At 40.5% G+C, this 22644-nt stretch overlaps 2 protein-coding genes and 1 pseudogene across 3 annotated transcripts in view; 2 read left to right on the forward strand and 1 right to left on the reverse strand.

The window, feature by feature from the left end:
* The window catches only part of CFAP210 (cilia and flagella associated protein 210), a 59915-nt gene that overhangs the window by 33417 nt on the left and 3854 nt on the right, over window positions 1–22644 (reverse strand). For both annotated transcript variants that reach the window (XM_066345871.1, XM_066345872.1), the window contains exon 2: window positions 7279–7505. In XM_066345871.1, the coding sequence (XP_066201968.1) occupies window positions 7279–7505 (227 nt within the window). The remainder of the gene's footprint in view (window positions 1–7278; window positions 7506–22644) is intronic.
* The window catches only part of PHOSPHO2 (phosphatase, orphan 2), a 37308-nt gene that overhangs the window by 3734 nt on the left and 10930 nt on the right, over window positions 1–22644 (forward strand). The window lies entirely within an intron of this gene.
* Window positions 10091–14918, forward strand: LOC136378676 (serine/threonine-protein phosphatase PGAM5, mitochondrial pseudogene; annotated as a pseudogene).

The following is a 22644-nucleotide window of genomic DNA, read 5'->3' on the forward strand; positions in this document are numbered from 1 at the left end:
ACTCTAGCGCCTGAGGCAGAGGCCACAGAGCCATCCTCAGCGCCCAGGCCAATTTTGCTCCAATGGAGTCTTGGCTGCAGGAGGGGAAGAAAGAGACAGAGAGGAAGGAGAGGGGGAGGGGTGGAGAAGCAGATGGGCGCTTCTCCTGTGTGCCCTGGCCGGGAATCAAACCCAGGACTCCTGCACGCCAGGCCGACGCTCTACCACTGAGCCAACCGGCCAGGGATTCTGATCTATTCTTTTATCAATTTCTGTGCCTATTTTGCAGTTTGTACTACTACATTTCTACTACATTTACTACAGGTCTTCTTTTATGTAAATATATATAGCATGGCACTTCTGCATAAGAAAAAATAGAAGGCATATTCCACCCCCTATTCCTGTATGGACCAGGGGTTTATTTAGAGTATAATTTACATACACCCTTTTGATGTATAGCTTTACAAATGCATAGTCTCTTACAGAACAGTTCTATCCTTCCCAAAATTCCCTCAGCCCCTATTTACAGTGCTTCCCTCCTCTAGAATATGAGCACTGTTTCTAAAGCAAGGTACAACAAGCTTTCTGTCCCTTTTCAAAAAGAAATAACATAGGCCCTGGCTGGTTGGCTCAGTGGATAGAGTGTCGGCCTAGCTTCTGGATGTCCTGGGTTTGATTCCCAGTCTAGGCACACAGGAAAAGCGACCATCTGCTTCTCCAACCCTACCCCGACCCCCTTTCCACTCCAGCAGCTATAGCTAGATTGATTAAAGTACATTACCCAGACACTGAGGGTGGCTCCATGGAGCCTCCACCTCAGGTACTAAAAATAGCTCGGTTGTGAGCATGGCCCCAGATGAGCAGAGCATCAGCACCAGATGGGGGTTGCTGAGTGGACTGCCAGGTAGATCCCAGTCAGGGTACAAGCAGGAGTATGTCTATCTCTCCTTCTCTTTCTTGGAAAAGAAGATAAATAAATAAATAAATAAACAAATAAATAAATAACAGACATATAGTGCAACAAAGTAAAGAAGGATGCAATTTTTTTTTTTTTTAAGATTTTATTTATTCATTTTAGAGGAGGAGACAGAGAGAGAGAGAGAGAGAAGGGAGGGAGGAGCAGAAAGCATCAACTCCCATATGTGCCTTGAGCAAGGAAGCCCTGGGTTTTGAACCAGCAACCTCAGTGTTACAGGTCAATGCTTTTACCCACTGCGCCACCGCAGGTCAGGCACAGGATGCAATTTTTTTTAAGGGTGATAACTATCTGGATATCGGGACAGATATTATGCTTGTCTGCAGTTTTAATAATTCTATAAGAAAATAGGAAAAGCCTGACTGATGGTGGTGCAGAGGATTGAACATTGGCCTGGGGCACTGAGGGCCCCAGTTCAAAACCCTGATATCAACTGCTAGAGCACAGGCTCATGAGCTTGAGTATGCAGTTGCCACTAGAGCATAGGATTATTGACATGATCCCAAGATCCCTGTCTTGAGCCCAAGGTCACTTGCTTGAGCCCAACATCACTGGCTTGAGTAAGAAATCACTGGCTTGGCTTGAGCCCCACCCAGCCACCCAATCAAGGCATGTAAGAAAAGCAATCAATAAAAAACTAAAGGCCCTGGCTGGTTGGCTCAGTGGTAGAGCATTGGCCTGGCGTGCAGGAGTCCCAGGTTTGATTCCCAACCAGGGCACACAGGAGAAGTGCCCATCTGCTTCTCCACCCCTCTCTCTCTCCTTCCTCTCTGTCTCTGTCTTCCCCTCCCGCAGCCAAGGCTCCATTGGAGCAAAGTTGGCCCGGGTGCTGAAGATGGCTCTGTGGTCTCTGCCTCAAGCGCTAGAATGGCTCTGGTTGCAACAGAGCGACGCCCCAGATGGGCAGAGCATCGCCCCCTGGTGGGCATGCCAGGTGGATCCTGGTCAGGTGCATGCGGGAGTCTGTCTTTCTCCCCATTTCCAGCTTCAGAAGAATACAAAAAAACCCCACAAAAAACCTAAATGAAGCAACTACAAACTGATGCTTTTCATCTCTCCTCCCCTGCTTCTGTTCTTTCTCTAAAAATAAAGAAAATAAGAAAAAAAATCCTGCCTCTCAGTGCCTAAAATGATATAGGAAAGTGAGTGGGGGAATGAGAATCATATTTTCCCCCAGGTGAGATAATAAAAGGAGTGAAAAAAACACCTTCCCACCTTGTAATAATTTTACACTCATGTACATGGAACTAACTATGGGCTATACTGTACCTCTTAGATAGGGAATCTAGCAGAAGCACAGAGAAGAGCAGAGCAAAGACACTGTAGTTCTCCAAAGAACAAGCAAGAAGACTGATAGATCTGAGGCAGATGAAAAGAGGCCACCTTGATTCTTCCGTTTCAAGTCCTGTCTTTCTGTGCAATCTTTCATGACAATAAAGAACTACCTTGATACCAAAACCAGACAAAAACATTTCAAGAAAACTACAGAGCAATATCCCTCATTCTTTAAAGATGTTACTTATTAATTTTATGAGGGAGGGCGGGGTGAGAAGTATCAACTCATAGTTGCTTCACTTTAGTTCTTCATTGATTGTTTGTCATATGTGCCTTGACTGGGCAAGCCCAGGGTTTTGAAACAACAACCTCAGCATTCAGCATTTCAGGTAGATGCTTTATCCACACTGTACCACCACAGGCCAGGCAATATCCCTCATTAACATAGATGCAAAAATTAACATTTTATCAAATCAAATCCATCAAAATGATAATATATCATGACCAACAGAGTTTTATCAATCAATGTAATTCACCATATAACAAAATAAAAATCTCATTATTACCATACTAGATACACACACATGCCCTGGCTAGTTAACTCAGATGATTAGAGCATCATCCCCATACACCAAGGTTGTGGGTTCAATCCCTGGTCAGGGCACATAGAAGAATCAACCAATAAATGTATCAATAAATGAAACAACAAATTGATGCTTCCTCTCTCTCTCTAAAAATCAATCAATAAATTTTTTACAATTCAAAAAATAGATACATGCAAAATAAAGCACTTTAAAAAAATCTAACCATTCCTGATTTTTAAAAAAGTACTATTTAGAGGCAGAAGGCAATTTGTTCAACTTGATTAGGGATCTATGATAAACCTATACCTAAGCATCACACTTAAAAGTGAAAGAATGAACACTTTAACCTTAAGATCAGAAAAAAGGGGCCCTGGCCAGTTGGCTCAGTGGTAGAGCATTGGCCTGTATGTGGAAGTCCCAAGTTTGATTCCTGGTCAGGGTACACAGGAGAAGTGCCCATCTGCTTCTCTACCCTCGTCTTTCTCTTTCTCTCTCTCTCTCTCTTTCTCCCTACCCCAGCCATGGCTCGGTTGGAGCAAGTTGGTCACAGGCGCTAAGGATGGCACCAAGGCCTCATCTCAGGCGCTAAAATAGCTTGGTTGCTGAGCAATGGAGCAACAGCCCCAGATGGGTAGAACATTGCCTAGTAGGGGGCTTGCCAGGTGGATCCCAGTTGGGGAGCATGCAGGAGTCTGTCTCTCTACCTCCCTGCCTCTCAATTAAAAAATAATATCAGAAAAAAGGATTTCCACTCTTAGTGCAGCTATTCAACATTGCCTTGGAGGTTTTGACCAGTAAAATAAGGCAGGAAAATAATATAAAAGGCATCCCATTCGACAAATAGAAGTAAAATGGTCTGTACTTTCTGACATCATGATTGTAGAAAATCTGATAGAATCTACAAAAAACTTCTAGAACTAATAAATGAGGTTAGCAAACTTGCAGGATACAAGATATAGAAAAAACTAATTGCATTTCTCTAGCTAACAATAAACAATAACATATTGAAACTCTTAAAAATATCACAATAGCATTAAAAATATTAATTACTTAGGGATAAATATGACAAAAAAATTAGTAAGACCTGTTTGTGAAAACTATAAAACATGGTTAACAGAAATTAAATAAGACCTAAATAAATAGATACTATGTTCATGGGTCAGAAGACACAATACTGCCAAAATGTAAATTTTCTACAAATTGATCTAGAAATTCAACACAGTCTCAATGAAAATCCCAGCTGTTTTTTCTTTTTAGAAATTCACAAGCTGATGGGAGAGGGGTTGGGAGGATGGATGGAAAGGTGAAGGGATTAAGAAGTACAAATTGATAGTTACAGAATAGTCATGAGAATGCAAAGTACAGCATAGGGAATACCGTCAACAATACTGTAATAGCTATATATCATGTCAGACAGGTATTAGATTATCGGGGTGATCACTTCCCCAACCACCCTGATAGATCTAATCACTACATTGTAAACCTGAAACTAATATTGTTTGTCAACTATAACTGAAAAATACAGACATTATTAAAGAGTCAAAAAAAATTCACAAGCTGATCCTAAAATTTATAAATAAGTGCAAAGGACCTAAAAAAAACCCCAACAAAACAGGCCCTGGCCAGTTGGCTCAGTGGTAGAGCATCAGCCCCACATGTGGAAGTCCTGGGTTTGATTTCCAATCAGAGCACACAGGAGAAGTGCCATCTGCTTCTCCACCCCTCCCCCTCTTGCTTTTCTCTCTCTCTCTCTCTCTCTCTCTCTCTCTTCTCCTCCCTTCCTGCAGTCATGGCTAGATTAGAGCTTGTTGGCCCTGGGTGCTGATGATGACTCCATGCCCTCCGCCTTAAGCGCTAAAAAATGGCTCTGGTTGCAACAGAGCAAGGGTCCCAGATGGGCAGAGCATTGCTCCCTATTGGGCTTGCCGCATGCAGGAGTCTGTCTCTGCCTCTCTTTCTCTCACTAAAAAAAAAAAAGACAAAACAAATTTGAAAAAAAAACAACAAGGACTAATATTACCTGATTTAAGACTTATTAAACCTATAGTTCTCAAGATAGTGTGTTACTGGAATAAAGATAGATCAATAGATCAATGGAACAGAATGGATAGTCTAGAAATTTCCCCTGAACATATATGGACATGGATCTTTAATAAAGGTGCAAAAGTCAATTTAGTGAGGAAAAGTATAGTCTTTTCAACAAACTGTGCTGAAACAATTGGATATTCCAATGCAAAAAAAATAAAAAAATAAACTTCAATCCACACTTTATATAAAAAGAAATAACTGAAAATAAACCATAGACCTATATATGAGACCTAAAATTTTTAACTTAAATACAGGAAAAAAAGTCTTTGTGATCTTGGGTTAAGTGAAGATTTTTTAAGATAAGTCACTAATAGAATGATCCATACACAAAAAACTGATAAACTGGACTTCACTAAAATTAAAAACTGCTCTTTGAGACACACTATAATGAATTAAAAAGCCAAGCCACAGACTGGGAGAAAATACTTTCAAATCAAATATCTAATAAAGGACTTTTATTTATAATATGTTTTTAAAATTCTCTAAACTCAATAAGTTTAAAAATGGGCATAAAATTTGAACTGACATTTCACAAAAGAAGATATAAGGATGGGAAATAAGTTCATAGAAAGATGTTCAATGTTATTGTAACTAGAGAAATTCAGATGACGTCAGAGTAATGGCGGGGTAGGAAGCGATACCGATAAATCTCCCCCAAAACTCAACAAGATCTTCAACCAGAAACAGAAAAACCTATACTTGGAGCCTCCAGATGCTTTGCAATACACTCAAAGGTATGGTCGAGTGAAAAATTGGCTAAATATATAACCAAACCCCGAAGGAAATAGGGAATAAGAAATGCTCCGCCTTCCTCACTAACCTAAACAGGGCGGCTTTCTCTGGTAACTGTAACTAGAGAAATTCAAATCAAAATTACAATGAGATACTACTTCATACCTATTCAAATGTCTATAATCAATAATTATAGGCCTGACTATGTTGGCGCAGTGGATAGAGTGTTGACCTGAAATGCTGAGGTTGCCAGTTCAAAACCCTGGGCTTGCCTGGTCAAGGCACATATGGGAGTTGATGCTTCTTGCTCCTCCCTGCTTTTTCTCTCTCTCTCTAAAATGGATAAATAAAAATCTTTAAAAAAAAAGATTAAAGAAAAGAATTATATTAGAATATCTGACCATAGCAAGTTGGCAAGAAGGTGAAGGAAACAGAACTTCCATACATTCCTGGTGGGAATGTAAAAACTACTTTCAAAAACAGTTTGGACTCTGGCCAGATAGCTCAGTCGGTTAGAGCAGTGGTTCCCAACCCCAGGGCCACGGACCAGTACCGGTCCGTGGGCCATTTGGTACCGGTCCGCAGAGAAAGAATAAATAACTTACATTATTTCTGTTTTATTTATACTTAAGTCTGAACGATGTTTTATTTTTTAAAAATGACCAAATTCTCTCTGTTACATCCGTCTAAAACTCACTCTTTACGCTTGTCTCGTAAGTTCGACAATTATATTTAAAAATACCACAGTTTTTACGCCGGTCACATAATTTTATTTTGTGCATTTATCCATCCCACCCTAAAGGCCGGTCCGTGAAAATATTTTCTTACATTAAACCAGTCCGTGGCCCAAAAAAGGTTGGGGGCCACTGGATTAGAGCATTTTCCCAAAACGTGAAAGTTGCTGGTTCATCCCTGATCAGGGCACATTCAGGAATAGATCAACGTTTCTCTCTCTCTCTCTCCCTTCCTCTTTCTAAAATCAATACTTAAAAAAAACAGTTTGGAAGTTTCTTACAAAGTTAAACATATATCTATCACATGATTCAGCTATTCTACACCAAGATATTTACCCAAGAAAAATAAAAGCATATGTCTATACATAGACTTACACAGGAATGTTCAAAAGCAGATTGATTTACAATAGCCAAAACCTAGAAACAGCTAAAATATCAACATTTGGTTGATGTCAAACCATCAACAATTGAACAGATAAACAAATATGGTATATCGATACAATGGAACACAACTCTGCAATAACAATGAATGAATAATTGATATATACAACAACATGAAAAAGTTGCATGTTGAGTGAAATTTATAATAGAAAGGAAGTCACTGGTTGTCTAGAGACAGGAGAGGAAGGCCAGAGAAGTGTGAGACGGAGTGAAATGGTCAATGAGTAAATTTTGTGGGGTGATGAATATGTTCATTTTCTTAATAATAATGATGGTTTCAGGGGTATACAATATGTCAAAACTTATGAAATTGTACATTTTAAATATGTCTAAATTATTGTATGTCTCTTATACCTAAATAAAACTACTAAAAATGTGTTTTAATGCATTTTTATATTTTACATGTAAAAATATAAGAGTGCTAAGAAAAAATAGTGAGCTTATGTACTGCTGGGTGGTTAATACTTACTGCGTATGTATTAGTCCAATGTTTGACCACTTCTTGGGATCTGAGATGCATTTCTTTCTTTGCCTTTCTTTCTGCACGAAGGCTTGCTGCTTGTCTTGTCAAACTGTCAAGACTATCTCGAATCCTTTCCCACTCATTGTGTGGAATCACGATGACCTGCTGGAGATCTACTTTGCTAGGTAGAAGAGCTGGATAGAGAATTTGATCTTCTTCAGAGTTCTTTATTTCTAATAAAGTTTAAAAAATGAATATTAAAGATTTTCAAGAAGAGTTTGTGATATTTTTTCTAGACACTTCAATATTGGCATGATATCTAGAAATTGTTTCAAACCATAATTTTATTCTTATTTTAAAGAACAGCTGGAATTAAGTGGAAAGTATACAAGACCTTGAAATTAGAAGACATAGATTTGAGTCCTTGCTTGATTATTTCCTTACTTTGTAAACTTGGGCAAGTCATTCAACATCTTCAAGCCTTGGTATCAACATCTTTAAAGTTGAAATCAATAATACCTACTACAACAGGTTGTTATAAAAGCACTTTTCAAAGTTAACCAAGTAGCAATTTATAAATGGATGACTTTGGGGTGTTCATCTTTGGGACTGTAAACATTGTAACTGACTCCATTCAACTCCTTCCAAATTGAGTACCAGCAATGTAATGTGGAGAACTGACTATGGTTTCCCATGGTGGGCCTCATTATTTTAGGAATACTTGCATCTCCCTTGCCAATAATTATTTCTGTAATAAACAAATACATAGGAGAAGAGGTTTATTAGAAATTTTTAGAAGTTTCCTTGTTCTTCTGGTAAAGACAACTGAGAGTGATTCTTGAGCTAGACATGAACAAGAAAGTGTGAAGGCCAGACAGGCAGCCATCGTATGACCACAAGGGGAAGCAGTTTTATATGAAGCTGTTACTGTGAACTGCAAAGAGGAAACAAAGGAAGCACCTGGACCATTGAAGATCTCACTGTGCTGCTATCAATCAAATCAATACGACCTGAAGTCTGGAGTTCCAGTTATACAGGGTGGGGCAAAAGTAGGTTTAAATTTGTGAGTATACAGACAGAGTTTATTCTTGTATTATTATTTAGTAATTATTATAGTATTTTCCACACAAACAAATGTAAACCTACATTTGCCCAACATGTATGAGCAAATAATTTTTTTTTTTTTTTTTTTTTTAGAGAGAGGAGAGAGAGAGAGAAAGGGAGGAGCAGAAAGCATCAACTCATAGTAGTTGCTTCTCCTATTTGTCTTGACTGGGAAGCCCAAGGTTTCAAACTGGCGACCTCAGCATTCCAGTCCAACACTTTATCTACTGCGCCACCACAGGTCAGGCTAAATCTCCTTATTTTTGAACATGATTGAGTTGGGTATTCTGTTATATGAATTTAAAAGCATCCTAAATGACATCATGGAGTTCATAACAATTTCTTTCTGAGAAATACCCTTTTAATCAAGAGATTCTTAATTATAAACAACCAACGTCACTCTAGCTAGTTTAAGCAGAAAAGGAATTCATTAAAGCAGGCATCAGGAACCTATGGCTCACGAGCCAGATGTGGCTCTTTTGATGGCTGCATCTGGCTCACAGACAAATCTTTAATAAAAAAATAATTACATTAAAAATATAAAACATTCTCATGTATTACAATCCATTCATTTCCTACCACTCATGTTCATGGTTGTGGGTGGCTGGAGCCAATCACAGCTGTCCTCCAGGACAACACCAAATTTTTATTGGATAACGCATAACGTACACGGGTCGTTGTATGGCTGTCATGGAATTACATTTAAAAATATGTGGTGTTCATGGCTCTCTCAGCCAAAAAAGTTCCCGACCCCTGCATTAAAGGATACTAAGTAGCCTACTGTATCTCTCAGAGAGACAGAGAGTTATACTTGGAAGCTATACATGGGAAACATCACACAAATTACATCAGGAGGTTCTACTGAAGGCTCATGTTAAATGGCATTAGGTAGATACCTCAATTGGCCCTGCAAAATTTGCTCCACTTGATATTATATATCTAAACCTTCATCAATGTTTCCCCTGAATCTGGTACAATTTTGCTGCCACAATCTCCAGAAAATGGATTCAACAAGCTGTTTGCTTCCTCATATCACTTTATCCAGAATTTAAACTAATACATGAACAATTGACTGGTCTCATGCCTGTAACCTAGCTGCAAAGGGAGGCAGAAAAAATGAATTCTGCCTTCCACTTAAGGAGATAAAGACTTGTGATGAGGGAAATTCACCAAAATAAAAAATTCATTTGAATGATGGTTAGTGGCCACAGGCACAACAAAGCACACTGCATAAAACAGTGTATTGTGCAGTGCTGGTTAGCTCAATCGGTTAGAGCGTCAACCCAAAATGACAAGGTTGCAGGTTAAATCTCCGGTCAGGACACACATGAGAAGCAGCCAATGAATGCATGACTGAGTGGAACAACAAATGAATTCTTCATTTCTCCCTCCGCTCCCTCTCCCTTTCTCTCTCTAAATAAATAAAGGAACAGTTAAGCCTTGGCCAAATAGCTCAGTTGGTTAGAGCAGTGATCCCCAACCTTTTCTGGGCCACGGACCGGTTTAATGTCAGAAAATATTTTCACGGACCGGCCTTTAGGGTGGGACAGATAAATGTATCATGTGACCGAGACAAGTGTCAAGAGCGAGTCTTAGACAGATGTAACAGGGGGAATCTGGTCATTTTAAAAAAATAAAACATCATTCAGACTTAAGTATAAATAAAACAGAAATAATGTAAGTTATTTATTCTTTCTCTGCGGACCAGTACCAAATGGCCCACAACCGGTACCGGTCCGCGGCCCAGGGGTTGGGGACCACTGGATTAGAGCATCGTCCGGAAGTACGAAGGTTGCCGAATCAATCCCTGGTCAGGGCACATACAGGCACAGCTCAATATTCCGATCTATCTTTTTCTCCCTGCCTCTCTCTCTAAAAAAAAAAAAAAAAAAAATGAGAGAGTGCATTATGGAGACAGACTACCTAGATGTTTTCTCAGTATAAATTATGTGACTCTAAACAAAATTATTGAACCCTCTGAGTCTAATTCCTTAATTGCAAAATGGAGATATTAAAAGTACCTACGTACTTTATATGGTTGGCGTGAGAATTAAATAAAGTAATATATGTCAATAATATAAAATACATAGTGACTGGCACGCATTATGCTCCCACACTAGCTATCATTAGCTATTATTATTTTTACCATTTTTATTAGAAGAATGAAACAGAGGTAGACAAAAAACCAGAAACAAGAAATCACATGGCTGGGAAAGAAAGTTATGAGACAAAAGCTGCTGGGATCAATTATAGTCTTCTTGGGGTTTAACATAAGGTTGATGGGAGTGAGAAGCTGGCTGATAAACTAAAGTGTGAGTTTATAACTACCAGCACCATCTTGCCTACCACATACAAAGTGTCTACATAAAAACAAAGCAAAGGGAAGCTGAAAAGTAAAATAGTACCCTGGTTCAAATTATACCTAAATTCTCAGCTATGTGAGCCAAAATATTCCCCTTCTGTTTTAACTACAGTGAATTAAACTTTAGTCACTTATAACTAAAGAGTCCTGACATTATAGCCTTTTAACATATTTCCTTTGTTTTGCCTGAACTGGCTCAACTTTGTGTTACTGGCAAACAAAGGCTCACTAAACAAAGGCCACAAAGTTAAATCTACAATTTGATTAACATATTGTTAGGCATATTAATATCTTCTCTGACCCAAGAGTCATTCCAATTCCTTAAAATGAGAAATAAATAGAGAAATTTTAATTCACAAAAATACTAAAGGGTCTGGGTATTTTTGACCAAACACCCCTATTAGCAGGAGCTACTTCCTACAAAGAATACAGTGGCGAACAGGCTTTGGAAGCAGGGGAAGGAGAGCTGGATGTCAGAAGCTGCATAATGCAAAATGTGGTCCGTCCTCTAGGACTGCGTATGAGATACTTTCAGTGGTGGGATTTAGCCAGTTGGCAGAGGTTCGGCAGAACCAATACCTAATTTTTTGTTGAGTTGGATTAACTGGTTGTTAAAATGACACTTGTAATCAGGGTTCTCTCTAAGGTGGACGCCTGGGCAGCCATGCAATGTGGAAATCAAAATTTATATCCCTTACTCTTTTTTATTTATTTATTTATTTTAATTTATTCATTTTAGAGAGGAGAAAGAGAGAGAGAGAAAGGGGGGGGCAGGAGCAGGAAGCATCAACTCTCATGTGTCCTGGTCAGACAAGTGCAGGGTTTCGAATTGGCAACCTCAGCATTCCAGGTTGACACTTAATCCATTGTGCCACCACAGGTCAGGCCTCCCTTACTCTTTTTTAATGTTCATCTGCACAACAGTGTATTCTAAGCACCCATAGTAATATTCATTTCATCCATAAGTGAAAAAAATTGCAAGTGGATTGCCAATCAAGAAGCAATGCGGAGACCTGAAGATGGCAGTGGAGTAGGAAGATGCACAGACTCCCAGCTCACACCACCAAACTGGATTACAAATTAATTTAGGAACAATCAGCTTGAAAAACCAACTGTGGACTACAAGACCAGCTCTCGAAAACCAAGAGCAAAGAAGAAGCCACACTGAGCCTTGTAGGGAGCACCAAGGAGTGGTGAGTCTCCCCTGCTTATAGGGAACAAAGGGGGTGTGAGGCTGAGAGCCCAGAAGGGCTCTCATTCCAAGGAAAAGAGTAATAAATATTGCTCACAGCCATTTGCCTGGGGACCTGGGAACGAGGTGTGTTGTAAGGGCTGGCTTAACTTCCAAAAGGAAAGGGGAGAGAGAGAGACAGACGGTGACTGGCAGAAGAATGCATGGGAGGACCTGAGAAACTGACTCATCCAGTGCTGGAGGCGGCCATAGCTGGGACAAGGTTTGATCCTTCCACATAACACAACACTAAAGAGCTTCCGGATCATACATCTCCAGACATCTCTCCAGCTCCAATCAGTGCAACAAGACACAGATGAAAACAAGAAGTGGGGAGGAGGGGCAAAAACTCAGGTCTCCATGGAGATCTGAGATACACCTCCCCCTACTGAAGCTGAGAAAGCACCCCACCCCCAGAAAGAGTAACAAGCAGATCAGGTCTTCAAAGTCTCAGGTTACACCTACCACATTCCTGGATACAGTTTCAAATACCCCACTACTGAGATCAGTAAACAAGACTAAAACTGAGAAGAAAACAAACAAATCAAGAATTCAAAGCAGCCCAAATCTGAAAGTGGATTACACATAACAGCTGATTCCAACTCAAGAAGACCTAGAAATAACACAACTGAAAATTGGAGGCAGACAGCACCAAACCTAGACTCAACCAGCCCTACAAACAATACACCCAAACACATAGACATAATGAGAAGACAGAGAAGTACAATCCAAATGAAACCACAAGAGAAATCTCCAGAAAAGGAACTGAGTGATATGGAAATAACAAACTGCCAGATGCAGAGTTTAGAATAATGATTTTTATGATGCTTAGGGATCTTAGAACAACAATAGATGGTCATTACGAACACCTAAATAAAGAGATAGCAAGTATAAAAAAGGACATTGAAATATTAAAAAAGAATCAGAGGTGACAAATACAATATCAGAAATGAAGACCACAATGGAAGGAATTAAAAGCAGGATGGATGAAGCTGAGGATCAAATCAGCGAGTTGGAGGACAAGATGAACAAAGGCATGAAAGCAGAGCAGAAAAAAGAGAAGAGACTCAAAAAGTCTGAGGAAACTCTGAGAGAGCTCTGTGACAACATGAAGAGAAATAACATCCACATCATAGGGGTTCCTGAAGAAGAAGAGAAAGAAGAAGGGATAAAAACATTATTCAATCAAATCAGAGCTGAAAACTTCCCTAAATTGATGCAAAGAAGGGTCTCACAAGTTCAAGAAGCACAGAGAACTACATTAAAGAGAAACCCAAAAAGACCTACACCAAGACACATAATTAAAATACCAAAGCTAAGCGATAAAGAGAAAATATTAAAAGCTGCCAGAGAAAAGAAGGCTATCACCTACAAAGGAGCCCCCATAAGGATGACATCCGACTTCTCAACAGAAACACTTGAGGCCAGAAGGGAATGGCAAAAAATATTCAAAGTAATGCAGAACAAGAGCCTACAACCAAGACTACTTTATCCAGCAAGGCTACATTTAAAATTGAAGGAGAAATAAAAAGCTTCCCAGACAAAAAAAAAACTCAAGGAATTTATTACAACCAAACCAATGCTGCAGGAAATGTTAAGGAGACTGTTGTAAACAGATCAAAGTGGGAAAAGAACATAGCAAAAGAGGAATACAGCTTTAGAAAATAAAATGGCAATAAACAACTACATATCAATAATAACCTTAAATGTAAATGGATTAAATGATCCAATCAAAAGACATAGGGTAGCTGCTTAGATAAGAAAACAGGATCCGTACATATGCTGTCTACAAGAGACACACCTTAAAACAAAAGATGCACATAGGCTGAAGGTAAAAGGATGAAAAAAAACATTTCATGCAAATGGAAATGAAAAAAAGCTGGGGTAGCAATACTTATATCAGACAAAATGGACTTTAAAACAAAGACTATAGTAAGAGATAAAGAAGGTCACTACATAATGATAAAGGGAGCAATCCAACAGAAAGATATAACCACCATAAATATCTATGCACCTAATATAGGAGCACCTAAATATACAGTGTGGGGAACTTCAGCCCAGCAGTGCTGGCTGGCCCAGAAAGTGGCCTTCGGGGGGGGGGGGGGGAGCGTGTGCCTCCCTGCTCATCGTCCACGTCCAGAGCGCTTCCCCAGCGCAGGACAGGCCAGCATGGCGTTCTGGCAGGCACCGCAGCTCCCGGCCTGCGGCCTGGCAGGGGCTCGGCCACCATGCTCTTCTCGGCCGTGGCTGTGGGGGAGGCCCCCCGCAGGTGTGGATGCGGAGCTGCACATGGCCGAGCCTCCAGCTTGGGGACGGGGGCTACACTCCCCGGGCCGGAGTCTGGGACCCGAACTGGGACAGTCGAGAATCCGCTGTCCCTGGTCAACCTGCGCAAGAGGAACCTGGATTCTGGAGATGACGACATGGCGTCCAGGATAGACCACTGCAAAGCCAGGGCCACACGGCACATCTTCCTCATCAGGCACTCCCAGTACCATGTGGACACTTCCTGGGAAAAGGACCACATCCTGACGCCCCTGGGCCACGAACAGGCTTGACCTAATTGGTCTCCGACTTGCAAGCTTGGGGTTGAAGTTTAATAAAGTTGTGCGTTCCTTCATGAACTGTGCAGTAGAAACCACTGATAGCATCAGCAAACACCTGCCAGTATTACGAAGACGGAGCCAGGATTGAGGCCGCCTTCCGGAACTACAACCACCGGGCGGGCGCCAAACAGCAGGAGGACAGTTACGAGATCTTCATCTGCCACGCCAATGTCATCCGCTACATCGTGTGCCAATCTCTGCAGTTCCCTCCAGAAGGCTGGCTCCGTCTCTCCCTCAACAACGGCAGCATCACCCACCTGGTGGTCTGGCCTGATGGCCCTGGGTGCTCAGAGCCCTTGGGGACACCGGGTTCATGCCTCCTGACAAGATCTCCCGCTCCTGAGGGCATGCTCCCCTCACCCATGCCTGGCTCTGTCGTGGGAGCCGCTAAGAACAGACGCCCTTCCTCTGTCCCCTCCTCAGGCTGCACTGCGGTCACTGGATTTCTCCAGGACCAGGCCGTGGCAAAGGGAAGTATGTAAAACGCTGCGTTTCAGTCCTTCTGGCCCAGGACGGAAAAGGGGAACTTTCAGGTCAGACCAGCCAGTGGGGTTCAAGGAGGCCTCACAGATGTCACTGGGGAACAAGGCAGATCTGCACCAAGGGGTGTTTGGTCACAAACACAGCTGGCCACATGACCTCCTTAAGGCTCCATCAGCAAAGCCTGTTGGACACCAGGGACTTGGAGGAGGGTGCAGAATTTCCATTCATAACTTCACTTCGTGCATTCTTTCCATTTCTTAAAACCCTTTTGTCAAGTATTTGTCAATTAAAAATTTTCTATCTGGGTTCTTGCTTTGAAAACTCATGTCTCACTCAAAGTCATGCACCCCTGACGCTATTGTATCTAAACTCTCCAGACCCAAAGGAGCACCTGGGCAGGTGACGGAGGGACCAGGGGTGACAGCTCATTCTTTAGTTTGCCTCTGGCTGTTAAACTTTTATGCTCATGGATTAAAATATTTAGACATGATGTGTCCATCCCAAATATTGTTAATTTATAAGAATAGTACATTTCCATGAAGTGGTTATGAACATTTTCTGCAATCAGTGCAGCTAAATGGGATATTTGATCCATTTCTGTCAACTTTGGAAATGATTACAAAATAAAGTTTTATTTTATTGGTAAAAAAAAAAAAATACAGTGTGTCCGTAAAGTCATGGTGCACTTTTGACCGGTCACAGGAAAGCAACAAAAGACCACAGAAATGTGAAATCTGCACCAAATAAAAGGAAAACTCTCCCAGTTTCATACCTATTCAGTGCAGTTCGATGTAGGCTCACGCACAGATTTTTTAGGGCTCCTTAGGTAGTTATCCCATATAGCCTCTACAGACTCGTCACTGACTGATGGCCTACTAGAACGGGGTTTCTCCACCAAACTGCCGGTTTCCTTCAAGTGCTTATCTCACTGAGTAATGTTATTCCTATGTGGTGGCACTTTGTTATAAACACGCCGATATTCATGTTGCGCTTTGGTCACGGATTCGAATTTAGAGACACACAGAACACACTGAACTTTCCTCTATACCGTCCACATCTCGACTGGCATGGCCGTGGGCTGCTCCGCTGTATACACGGTGTTACATCATCATCTGCGCATGCGCATATGCTGCCACATCATTCTACAGAAACTGGGAGGGTTTTCCTTTTATTTGGTGCAGATTTCACATTTCTATCGTCTTTTGTTGCTTTCCTGTGACCGGTCAAAAGTGCACATGACTTTATGGACACACTACATAAAGCAGACTTTGATGGATATAAAGGGCGAGATCAACATCAATACTATACTGGTAGGGGATTTCAATACCCCACTAACATCACTAGATAGACCCTCAAGAAAGAAAATTAACACAGAAACAGCAGACTTAAAGGACACACTAGATCAACTTGATTTAATAGATATCTTTAGAACATTTCACCCTAAGGCAGAATATACATTCTTTTCAAGTGTTCATGGTACATTCTCTAAGATAGACCACATGTTAGGACACAAAAGCAGGCTCAACAAATTTAAGAAGATTGAAATCATATCAGCACTTTCTCCAGTCACAATGGCATGAAACTAGAAATCAACCACAACAGAAAAACTCAAAAATTCTCAAACACATGGAAACTAAATAGCATGTTATTAAATAATGAATAGGTTAACAATGAAATCAAAGAAGAAATAAAAAAATTCCTAGAAACAAATGATAATGAGCAAACAACAATTCAAAATTTATGGGACACAGCAAAAGCAGTCCTGAGAGGGAAGTTCATAGCACTACAGGCATTCCTTAAGAAGCTTGAAAAAGCCCAAATAAACAACCTAACCCTTCATTTAAAAGAACTAGAAAGGGCCCTGGCCAGTTGACTTAGTGGTAGAGCGTCGGCCTGGTGTGCAGAAGTCCCAGGTTCGATTCCTGGCCAGGGCACACAGGAGAAGCGCCCATCTGCTTCTCCACCCCTCCCCCTCTCCTTCCTCTCTGTCTCTCTCTTCCCCTCCCGCAGCCGAGGCTCCATTGGAGCAAAGATGGCCCGGGGGCTGGGGATGGCTCCTCGGCCTCTGCCCCAGGTGCTAGAGTGGCTCTGGTCACAACAGTGCGACGCCCCAGAAGGGCAGAGCATCGCCCCCTGGTGGGCAGAGCATCACCCCCTGGTGAGCGTGCCAAGTGGATCCCGGTCGGGGGTATGCGGGAGTCTGTCTGACTGTCTCTCCCCATTTCCGGCTTCAGAAAAATACAGAAAAAAATAAAATAAATAAATAAAAGAACTAGAAAAAGAACAGCAAGTAAGCCCAGAGGTAGTAGAAGGAAGGAAATAATAAAGATCAGAGCAGAAATAAATGACATAGAAGCTAAAGAAACAATACAGAGGATCAATGAAACCAAGAGCTGGATCTTTGAAAGGGTAAACAAGATCGATGAATCATTAACAAGACTCAACAAGAAAAGAAGAGAGAGGACTCAAATAAAATTGGAAATGAGAGTAGAGAAGTAACAACCAACACAACAGAAATACAAAATATTGTAAGAAAATACTATGAAGAACTGTATGCCAAAAAATTAAACAACCTAGGTGAAATGGACAAATTCCTTGAAAGATATAATCTTCCAAAAATCAATCTGGAAGAATCAGAAAACCTAAACAGACCGATTACAACAAAAGAGATAGAAACAGTTATCAAAGAGCTCCCAAAAAACAAAACTTCTGGGCCCGATGGCTTCACTGGTGAATTCTACCTAACTTCTAAAGAAGAACTAACTCCTATCCTTCTCAAGCTATTTCAAAAAATTCAGGAGGAAGGAACACTTCCAAATTTCTTTTATGAGGCGAGCATAATTCTGATTCCAAAACCAGGCAAAGACAACACAAAAAAAGAAAATTATAGGCCAATATCCCTGATGAATTTAGATGCTAAAATCCTCAACAAAATATTAGCAAACCAAATCCAGCAATACATGAAAAAAATCATACATCATGATCAAGTGGGATTTATTCTGGGGAGGCAAGGATGGTACAACATTCGTAAATCAATTAATGTGATTCACCACAGAAACAAAAGGAAAGAGAAAAACCACATGGTAATTTCAATAGATGCAGAAAAAGCATTTGATAAAATCCAGCTCTTAGCAAAGTAGGAATACAGGAAACATACCTCAACATGATAAAGGCCATCTATGACAAACCCACAGCCAACATTATAATGAATGTACAAAAATTAAAAGTAATTCCCTTAAAATCAGGAACAAGGCAGGGGTGCCCCCTTTCACCACTCTTATTCAACATAGTACTGGAAGTCCTAGCTACAGTAACCAGACAAGAAGAAGAAATAAAAGGCATCCAAATTGGAAAAGAAGTAAAACTATCATTTTTTGCAGATGATATGATACTGTATATAGAAAACCCTATAAAGTCTCAGTCAAAAAACTACTGGGCCTAATAAACGAATTCAGCAAGGTGGCAGGATATAAAATTAATACACAGAAATCAGAACAATGAACTGTCAGAAAGAGAAATTAAGCAAACAATCCCCTTCACTATTGCAACAAAAAAATAAAGTACCTAGGAGTAAATTTAACCAAGGAGGTTAAAGACTTGTACTCAGAAAATTATAAAACATTGATAAAAGAAATCAAGGAAGACACAAACAAGTGGAAGCATATACCGTGCTCATGGTTAGGAAGAATAAACATCATTAAAATGTCTATGTTACTCAAAGCAATTTATAAATTCAATGCAATACCAATTAAAATACCAATGACATACTTCAAAGATATAGAACACATATTCCAAAAATTTATATAGAACCAAAAAAGAACACGAATAGCCTCAGCAATCTTGAAAAAGAAGAATAAAGTGGGAGGTATCACACTTCCTGATATCAAGTTATACTACAAGGCCATTGTACTCAAAACAGCCTGGTACTGGCATAAGAACAGACATATAGATCAATGGAACAGAACAGAGAACCCAGAAATAAACCCACACCTTTATGGACAACTGATATTTGACAAAGGAAGTAAGAGCATACAGTGGAGTAAAGACAGTCTCTTTAACAAATGGAGTTGGGAAAACTGGACAGCTACCTGCAAAAAAATGAAACTAGACCACCAACTTACACCATTCACAAAAATAAACTCAAAATGGATAAAAGACTTAAATGTAAGTCGTGAAACCATAAGTATCCTAGAAGAAAACTTAGGCAGTAACCTCACCAACATGTATCGCAGCAATATCTTTGCTGAATTATCTCCACAGGCAAATGAAATAAAAGGATAAACAAATGGGACTATATCAAACTAAAAAGCTTTTGCACAGCTAAAGAAAATATGAACAGAATAAAAAGACAAACCACACAATGGGAGAACATATTTGACAATACATCTTATAAGGGATTAATAACCAAAATTTATAAAGAACTTGCAAAACTCAACACCAGGAAGACAAACAATCCAATCAAAAAATGGGCACAAGAAATGCCAATAGACAAATGAAAAAATGTTCAACATCACTAATCATTAGAGAAATGCAAATTAAAACCACAATGAGATACCACCTCACACCAGTCAGAATGGCGCTCATCAACAAAACAACACAGAATAAGTGCTGGTGAGGATGTGGAGAAAAGGGAACCTTCCTGCACTACTGATGGGAATGCAATGCAGACTGGTGCAGCCACTGTGGAAAACAGTATGGAGATTCCTCCAAAAATTAGAAATGGAACTGTCCTTTGACCCAGCTATCCCACTTATAGGAATATATCCCAAGGACACCATATCACCAACAGAAAAAAAGAAATGCACCCCCATGTTTACGGCAGCATTGTTCACAATAGCGAAGATCTGGAAACAGCCCAAGTGTCTGTCAGTGGACGAGTGGATTAAAAAGCTGTGGTACATATATACAATGGAATACTATGGGGCTATGAAAAAGAAGGAAATATTACCTTTTGCAACAATATGGAGGGACCTGGAAACTATCATGTTGAATGAAATAAGCCAGGTAGAGAAAGAAAAATATCATATGACCTCACTCATTTGAGAAATCCAATGAACAATATGAACTGAGGAACGGAATGGAGACAGGGAGGGATCAAAGGGATCAGAGGAAAAGAGGACAGAGGGAAAGGGGATGATAGGATGGGGTAAACCTGAAGGGAAGGGGGGAGGGCTCTGTAAGGAGGGGGGCAAGAGAGATATTGAGGGGAATATGGGGGAGGGAGGATGCATTCGGGGTGACCCTTGAATCTATGTAAACACAATTAATTAAATTATAAATAAATAAATAAAAGAATGTTTAAAAAAAAGAAGCAATGTGGAAATATCTTAAGTAACAGTTTTATTGGTTTTTTGTCAGGTATTATTTAATGTTTTTGATTAATATTTTAAAACTCTTATAATCTACTTTTGTTTATCTCTTTTATTGATCTTAGTTAAGTATTAAATGCATGAAATAATAAACTACCTTTCGGTATATATATTTTTTATACTTAAAACTGTCATTAGTGCAGAGAACCAGTTGTCAAATTATTTTAATCCCATCACTGGATGCTTTATTCAAGATCTTTTGGACTCTGACACAAGAAGATAAGAGAAAAACCACAAAAGCAGCAGATATGGGCAATGATAATGAAAAAAGAGAAGCCACAGAAAGTTTTGGGAAAGGTTTTTTAGTCTCAGGCCCTGAAGTTGGGACAAGTTCTCCCATCATTCCCTGCATTATCCCCTCCCACAGTCCCTGACAACCACTAATCTACTGTCTGTCTTTATGGATTTGCCTATTCCAGACATTTCATATAAAAGGAATCATACAATACCTGGCATTTTATGTCTAGCTTCTTTCACTTACATTATGTTTTCAAGGTTAATTCCTATGATAGCATGTATCAGTACTTAATTGCTTTTTATAGCTGAATAACTTTCCATTGTATAGATGTATCACATTTTGTTAGCATTTGGGTTGTTTCCACCTTTTGACTATTATGAAAAACTAGAAAGCCCGGCGGTCATACGAAATGACTGCTGTTCTAGATATTATAAATTGTAATTAAAATGATTTGTGCAAAGGTGTCTGCTAATTCAAACTGAATTACCCAGGGCAGGTGGCGAGGACGCCCCTTTGCTTAGTGCCCCACGGGGTTTCCCCCTTCTACTTGCTTAATTGCTTAAAGTAGAGTGCAATGAAGGAAACCACTGGCTGTACATTTCTTTTTTTTTTTTTTTTTTTTTTTCTTTTCATTTTTCTGAAGCTGGAAACAGGGAGAGACAGTCAGACAGACTCCCGCATGCGCCCGACCGGGATCCTCCCGGCACGCCCACCAGGGGGCGACGCTCTGCCCATCCTGGGCGTCGCCATGTTGCGACCAGAGCCACTCTAGCGCCTGGGGCAGAGGCCACAGAGCCATCCCCAGCGCCCGGGCCATCTTTGCTCCAATGGAACCTTAGCTGCGGGAGGGGACGAGAGAGACAGAGAGGAAAGCGCGGCGGAGGGGTGGAGAAGCAAATGGGCGCTTCTCCTGTGTGCCCTGGCCGGGAATCGAACCCGGGTCCTCCGCACGCTAGGCCGACGCTCGGCTGTACATTTCTTAAGAGCCACTGCTAGCTCAATAAATAAAGGTGATTTAAATATCAATAATAAAATGTTAATTCACATGTCAAAGATCTCTTTGTACACAACATTTCTTGTGTAGATCTTTCCATCATTTTTAAGCTCGCCTTGCAGAGGACAATCAATTATTTTTAATTTTATGTCCGTTCTTTCACGAACTCTTGAACAGGCAACGTAAAGTTGACCGTGTCCAAATGCAGGCTCAGGTAAAAAAATGCCAACACGCTTAAGCGTTTGGCCCTGAGACTTATTGATGGTCATAGCAAAGGCAAGTTTTACAGGAAATTGTCTACGTCTCAATTGAAACGGCAACCCTGTTTGAGATGGCGCCAAATCAATTCTTGGAATGACATGTATTTCACCTTTAGAGGAGCCAAAGACTTAGAACTATTATGACACTATTTTTCAATTGGGGAACCTCTAGTCTTGTACCATTGCAAAGACCCCTTCTGGTGTTAAGATTTCTTAATAGCATAATAATTGCTCCAATCTTTAACCTCAATTTGTGAGGTAGCATGCCAGAAGGCGGGACTATTTGAATGCCGTGGCAACTTCACCCCATTGGCTAGTACAGTTACGCAAGCAACCAATAAGCTATCGGCGACAAACAGACACTTAAGCCGCATATAATAAAGATGCTGCTATGAACATTCATGTATAAGTTTTTGTATAGATATATGTTTTCAATTATCTTAGACACATCTAGGAAAATTATAACTTCATGTTTAACATTTTAGGGAAGTGTCAAGTTGTTTTTCAAAGTGTCTGCACCATTTATTCTTTCCAACAGTGTATGATTTTTTTTTTTTCTGAAGCTGGAAACCGGGAGGCAGTCAGACAGACTCCCGCATGTGGCCGACCGGGATCCCCCCCCCCCGCCACGCCACCAGGGGGCAATGCTCTGCCCATCCAGGGTGTCGCTCTGTCGCGACCAGAGCCACTCTAGCGCCTGGGGCAGAGGCCAAGGAGCCATCCTC

Source organism: Saccopteryx leptura, chromosome 7, assembly GCF_036850995.1.
Source record: "Saccopteryx leptura isolate mSacLep1 chromosome 7, mSacLep1_pri_phased_curated, whole genome shotgun sequence".
NCBI classification, from domain to species: Eukaryota; Metazoa; Chordata; class Mammalia; order Chiroptera; family Emballonuridae; genus Saccopteryx; species Saccopteryx leptura.